Source organism: Taudactylus pleione, unplaced genomic scaffold (genome assembly GCF_031769625.1).
Source record: "Taudactylus pleione unplaced genomic scaffold, aTauple2 ptg000800l, whole genome shotgun sequence".
Lineage (NCBI taxonomy): Eukaryota > Metazoa > Chordata > Amphibia > Anura > Myobatrachidae > Taudactylus > Taudactylus pleione.
In genome coordinates this window covers 1,196,315-1,202,314 of record NW_028285202.1, presented here as the reverse complement: position 1 = coordinate 1,202,314, position 6,000 = coordinate 1,196,315, and the positions used below count along the sequence as shown (strand labels likewise).

At 43.4% G+C, this 6,000-nt stretch overlaps 1 protein-coding gene across 2 annotated transcripts in view; it reads right to left on the bottom strand.

The window, feature by feature from the left end:
• Positions 1–5,619: 5,619 nt before the first annotated feature.
• The window catches only part of LOC148474915 (NACHT, LRR and PYD domains-containing protein 12-like), a 62,783-nt gene continuing 62,402 nt past the window's right edge, over positions 5,620–6,000 (bottom strand). For both annotated transcript variants that reach the window (XM_088457983.1, XM_088457982.1), the window contains exon 13: positions 5,620–5,942. In XM_088457983.1, the coding sequence (XP_088314109.1) occupies positions 5,765–5,942 (178 nt within the window). In that variant the 3' untranslated portion in view covers positions 5,620–5,764. The remainder of the gene's footprint in view (positions 5,943–6,000) is intronic.

Here is a 6,000-nt window from a genome sequence, read left to right as displayed (position 1 = left end):
CTAAAGATCATAAATATTGTATTTGATTTTTTTTTTATTGCAAAACAAAATAAAAATAACATTGAAATAAAGAAGTGTGCACTCTACTGTATAGTGATAGAAGCAAAGTAAATAAATAAGGTTGTGGGGTCTTTGCACCTTCGATCCCAAATATTGTAATAGTTTGTTATATTTTTACATAGTATCTGTTGTATGTTGTACTAGCAACCCACCCCGACTTCACACGGGAGCAATGTGTTTAGTGTGTGTGTGTGTGTGTGTGTGTGTGTAGCCATCTAACATGATAGCAAGATGAATCATAGCCTATGTTACTTGGAAGAGCTCAAGGAACATTTCAGTGAAAACCCAATCAAAATTAGTACAGTGGTTCTCTAGTTCAGTGGTTCTCAAACTTGGTCCTCAGGACCCCACACAGGTCACGGTTTCCAGGTCACCCAGCAGGTGCACAGGTGTAATCATTACTCACTGACACATTGGAGCTAATTATTTCCCTTGTGATTCTGTGAGGAGACCTGGAAAACATGCACTGTTTGGGGTCCTGAAGACCGAGTTTGAGAACCTGCACTCTAGTTTATTGAGAGCATACATACAAATGAACAATTTATTCAACCGGCACTGGGATATTCTGTGTCTAATAGGAACAATTTGTAATACTGACTCCGATGAGGGGAAACCATATCAGATTTACTCCCTATCAGGCTGGATTATAACTCATCAAACAGTACACACATTTCTCCCCTCTGGTTACTTTATCTGACATTGCAAACATGACCCTGGTCAAGGTTAAGATCATGCAGTTGAGTCAATATTAACAGCGTGCTCTCTGCTAGTCGTAGTTTACTCCACATATTAGTTATACACTGGCCGCTGATTGGCCTTTGATTGAAAGCCATGTGGCTCACAGCCAATCAGAGGCTACTTACACCAGGGCTCCGTCATTTGCCGTGGAAGAGATATATGTGGAAAGACATCTCTTTGGTGTCCGTGGTCGGGTAATTTGTTTTTTTGTATGGTCGGGACCGACCTGCGCCAGGAGGTAGGTGAGTATTTAATTATTTTTTTTATAAGGATAACAGTGGATTTCTATTGGAGAAGGGGACCGATCACCGGGGAGAAGGTAAGTATGTATGTGTGTGTTTAGTGTGTAATAAAATGTTACTATCTACGGTGTGTGTGTATTGTTATTTTTTTACAGTGAGGGTACGGGTGCCGGCCACCTACTGGCACTTGTAGTTTCACAAGTGCCAAAGGGCAGGCAACTGGTACCTGTAGTCCCACTGTAGAAAACAATAGTACACATCTATTAATAACACTATTACCCCTGCACCCACCAGCCAGTGGTACAGGGAACAGCCCCGGGCCCAGACCTGGGGTGCTCAGGAAGGGGGGACACCTTAATTGATAGGGTCCCCATCTCCCCTGGGATCCCCAACCGGGGTTGACTAGCTTGGGGGTGTTAATGCTTTAGCCAGGGTGACCCAGTGAAAGGGTCCCCTGGCTCTGGCTTTACACTCTGGCTAGATTGAGTCCTGTGCTGGTTTAAAAACGTGGGGACCACCACGCTATTTTTTCCCTGTAGCCTAGTGCTGGTTCATAAAATACGGGGGACCCCTACATGTTTCTTCCCCCATATTTTTAGAACCAGGACTGGCTCATGGAGTCCGGGGCTGGTTATGCTTTTGGGGGGGAACTCCACATTGATTTTTTTTTTTTTAAACTACCACTTTCTTTTAACATTATTACACACAACCAGCCTGCATGTATCTTACTGATATATGCAGGCTGCTTGTTCGGGAGGGAGACACGGACAGGTGGGAGTTTAAGCCTATTAACCAGTTTAAGGCTAACTTCAGCAACATCTAACCTATGACTACCTATGTACCGAATTATTGTATATGGATTTTAGTGTTTTATTGTATATATCTGTGTTGGTAATTGATTGTTTTTGGTGTGCTACATACCTCATGTTGCTTCTTAAATTGCTAACCAGCTTTTCACATTTATTAATATATAATTTTTTATATGCCAGGCAACGCCTCCTTATCTCTTCTATAGTTGTCATCTTTGAAAGGAGTAACAGGGATCCTTTATCAGAGACAGCTGCCTGGTATATAGATCTATTTAATGGTATGTGCATCTATTTGATTAACTGTACTTAGAGTATCCTAGCCAAGAGCCCGACTTTATGTTATGTTTTGTGGAGCTGCACTAGTTGCCTGCTGCCTGCCAGTGCTCTCTTGCCGTGGCTTCCTGTAATTGTGATTCTCGGTCTGGTCTGGTACTCGCAGCTGTGGCCTTTGCCCAGCCCACTATATCTAGACACTGCAGCGAATAGATGCGGCCCTCAGTCTCTAATCCAGAGCTCCCTTGTGAGCATCTTCATCAATAACACCTGGGGCATGTTTACCTCCTTTCAGCCACAGTAACCGGATATCATGGAGAGAGCTGTCAAATAACACCACTGTATTTACTCCCATTGGTCAACAAACATTTAGCAATATACTGTATATGAAAACTAAAAAAAATAAAAATAAAATACTCAGTTATCTGGAAATATATCGTCTTCCTGCCATAATTCCCTGCTATACCCAGTCTCGAGGATTTATCAATCTAATTATTGCCCAATTAGGTTTGGAGGGCAGTGTAACTTAAATAAAAATATAGCAGAGTGTCATGTCCTATGTTTGTTGCCCATGGAATCTGCTAGAAATTGAACACTTATATTGTATACTTTATTGTGGCTTGCAAAAGTATTCAACCCCCTAACAAGTCAACTGAATTGTCTGTATTTCAAATAAGAATTACACAGATTGTTCCAGACAGAATTTTTACTGTGAACCAGTCGGCTCTTAACGTATATTTTCTAACTCATAATTTAATATTTGTCTGCAGATTTATTTCTTTATTTCAATTTCTGTTTGCATATGTTTTGAATACCTAAGAGACTACAGTGACGTACTGTCAATATCTACCTGCATGGGAGCTCTCATCTGTCGCTCACTGCCACTAAGCACACGACAGACAGTAGATCCCAGCACTTCCTACATTGAAGGGGAAATTTAATAGCCTGTGGGGTGCAGGCAGTGGTGGAATTCTGGCAAGTCTGTCTTTTCTTTTGTTTTTTAAAGCCGCAATAATTTAAAAGGCAAAACCAATCTATATATGTGTTTGAACCTTGTAAATTGTATCTATCGATTGACAATTACTGGTTCAAAGGTAGATTTTAGATTATACTTTGTGAGATGTTAAGGGAATGATTCTGATGCAGCCAGGGTCAGCGGTGATGTAGGACACAGTTGAGAAATGTTTTTGGAAATGTATTGGGCGCTCCTGGGCAGTAATGGGGAGGTGGGTAAGCTGACACAAGGAGATGGTCTGTCTCTTGGGCGGGCTATTCGATTTGATGACTGAACCTCGCAGCTCCAGAGCAAGTCTGATTTTTCCTAAAATCGTTTATTTCTGGAAAAATTAGCGGGCTTGCTCTTGGACCTCGGCGGCACCCCCTCCCCTTGCCCCTAAGACTAATTAAACAATAGGAAGTTTCCAAATAGCCTAATTAGTTCTTAATTACTCACCTTCCAAAGTGGCGTCTTCTGCATCCAGCGTCGGGAGCCGGGTCTTCTACAGCAGCGGTGAGTATGAGAATGTGTGTGTGTGTGTGTTTGTGAGTGTGTACAAGTGAGTGTGTGTGCAGTAGTGTGTGAGTAACCCCCCTCATGTGTGTATAACCTGCGCTGGGGGAACTATATTTCTCAGCAGCTCTTTCTTTTCCCAGCAGTCCCTGGAGCCTCCCAGCAGCCCCCTCCCCAGTGACAAGATGGAGGGGAGGCCACTGGGAGGCGATGAGACTACCGGACAGGTGAGTACAATTTTTTTATACATATTTTTTTTTTAATGTGCCGCAGGGTTTTTCAGAGCTGAAAACCCCGCAGTCACTTTTCTTTAATTGGATACCGCAGGTATCGGGAGCGCGCATACCCGTGATTATTCAAAATAGGGTGCAAGTTCTTTTATCTCGCTGAACCTCGCCGCAATTGGATATGCCCCTATGTTTCTAATCCATACTCATCAAGGGGATGACCCCAATTCACCCAACTCCCACTATCACACATTCATGTTTTCTCCCCCGCAGATTCCACCATCTTAGTCTGCAGAGCCGTGTACTTTCCCGTAGAACATGAAATTGCGCTGCAGTTTTGCACTTCATGCATGAGCACTATTTTTATTAAAGTTGTTTTTATATACAATTGTTAATACTACCAAGAGCTAGGTCCTGGGTACGATCAATGGTTCGCGAAATATCTCATGAATATGCCCATCCGGGCTGGCACTTTAGTGCTGGATCATCAGTGGCACCAGTAGCAGAGCTGCAAGTTGGGTGCACCCCGATACTGGTAAAATGTGACACTGTACCATAACAACTGTATTGATGGTATGCAAGATGCCGCCAAAGTCATCTTCTACCTTTTCCCGGCTGGACAAAAGTCAGACAGAAGCCCAAATGCAGACGGATCCCGCGAATACCTGCAAACTGCGTATTCGCTGCAAAAACCAATCTCAGGCTGCACATGCGCACAACGACTGAGATATAAAGTGCGGATGGATTGATCCATCAATCAAAGGATTACCCTTCCCATAAATATGGGCATTTTTAGGTGGCTGCCATGCGATCCGTCTTGTGGGTCGTGGACATGTAGGGTGACTTCCATGCTCATTTGGAGTGTGCGGATGGATATGGGACACCTTCTGAATGAGAGAGCTGCCATGGCAAGACAGACTAGCAGCCGCAGATGCGTTCCAGCTCAGATTCAGGGCCAGTATACACATAAGACTATACCCTTGGACGGAATATACTTTGAAAGACTCCAATGTTCCAGTATAAGGGGAGAGACCCTTTGGCTGTTCCACCTGAGAAGTGACTTTCACGCTGATCTGCTGTCACGCTGTTTACAAGACCTGTTTAGAGCAAGCCCGTTCTTCTTATATCCGTTCAATAAAGAGTCTCCACCACGCTACATTGCATCAGTTGTTACATTGTTACACATTTGGTTCAATGTGACACGACCAACATTATGTCTGAATTTACATCTACCAGACCAGGGGTCTTCAGCTACTGTGAAACTACACCTCCCAGCATGCCCATTTGCTGTTAGAGCATGCTGAAACTGGCAGGGCATCCTGGAATGTGTAGTTTCAAAGCAGATGGTGGAGCACATGTTGAAGATCCCCGAACTAGACATTCAGATGTACCCACTTATTTATCAAAGGCACAAACCCCCTTTCTTCTCTAGTGTGATGAATACAAGTGTCACCTGTCCGGCTATGTCACCCCGACACAGATACAAGTATCTCCCATCTGTTCGGCTGTGTCTCCCAATACCAACACAGATACAAGTGGCACCCATCTGTTCGGCTGTGTCTCCCAATACCGACACATACGAGTGTCACCCATCTGTCTGGCTGTGTCTCCCAATACCGACACAGATACAAGTGTCTCCCAATACCGACATAGACCAGAACCTGTCCAAGAAATATAAGTTTGACTAGTACAACTGATTACTGTAAAAAATAACTTCTTGTTAAGAAACAACACATATAATAAAACAAAACCGTAGTCGTAACTCAACAATAAATAGTAAAAGAGTTCCCTCAATTTCTTCAGATGACATAAAAGGAAATGACAGTAGATAATTTTCTGTGATTTTGCCTTGTATGGTCCATGCCTTGTACTGAGAGAACAGTTCAATACGTCATAAGATGGTTCTTATATAAGAAGTTTTTGCAGGGTACAGTCTGGGTGTCTCACTTTCTCATACACAAGTTCCATCAGACAGTCCTTCAGTTGGTTCCCTGTAAGGTCCAGTCTGACCAGAGACCGATTTGTAGCAATGACAGAGCGGAGATCATCACCAGAGGAGGAGGTCAGATCACAGCTATGTAACCTGGGAAAGAGGAGAGATCTGGATTAAATCATTTCTCATCATTTCCAGCCTCGCACTC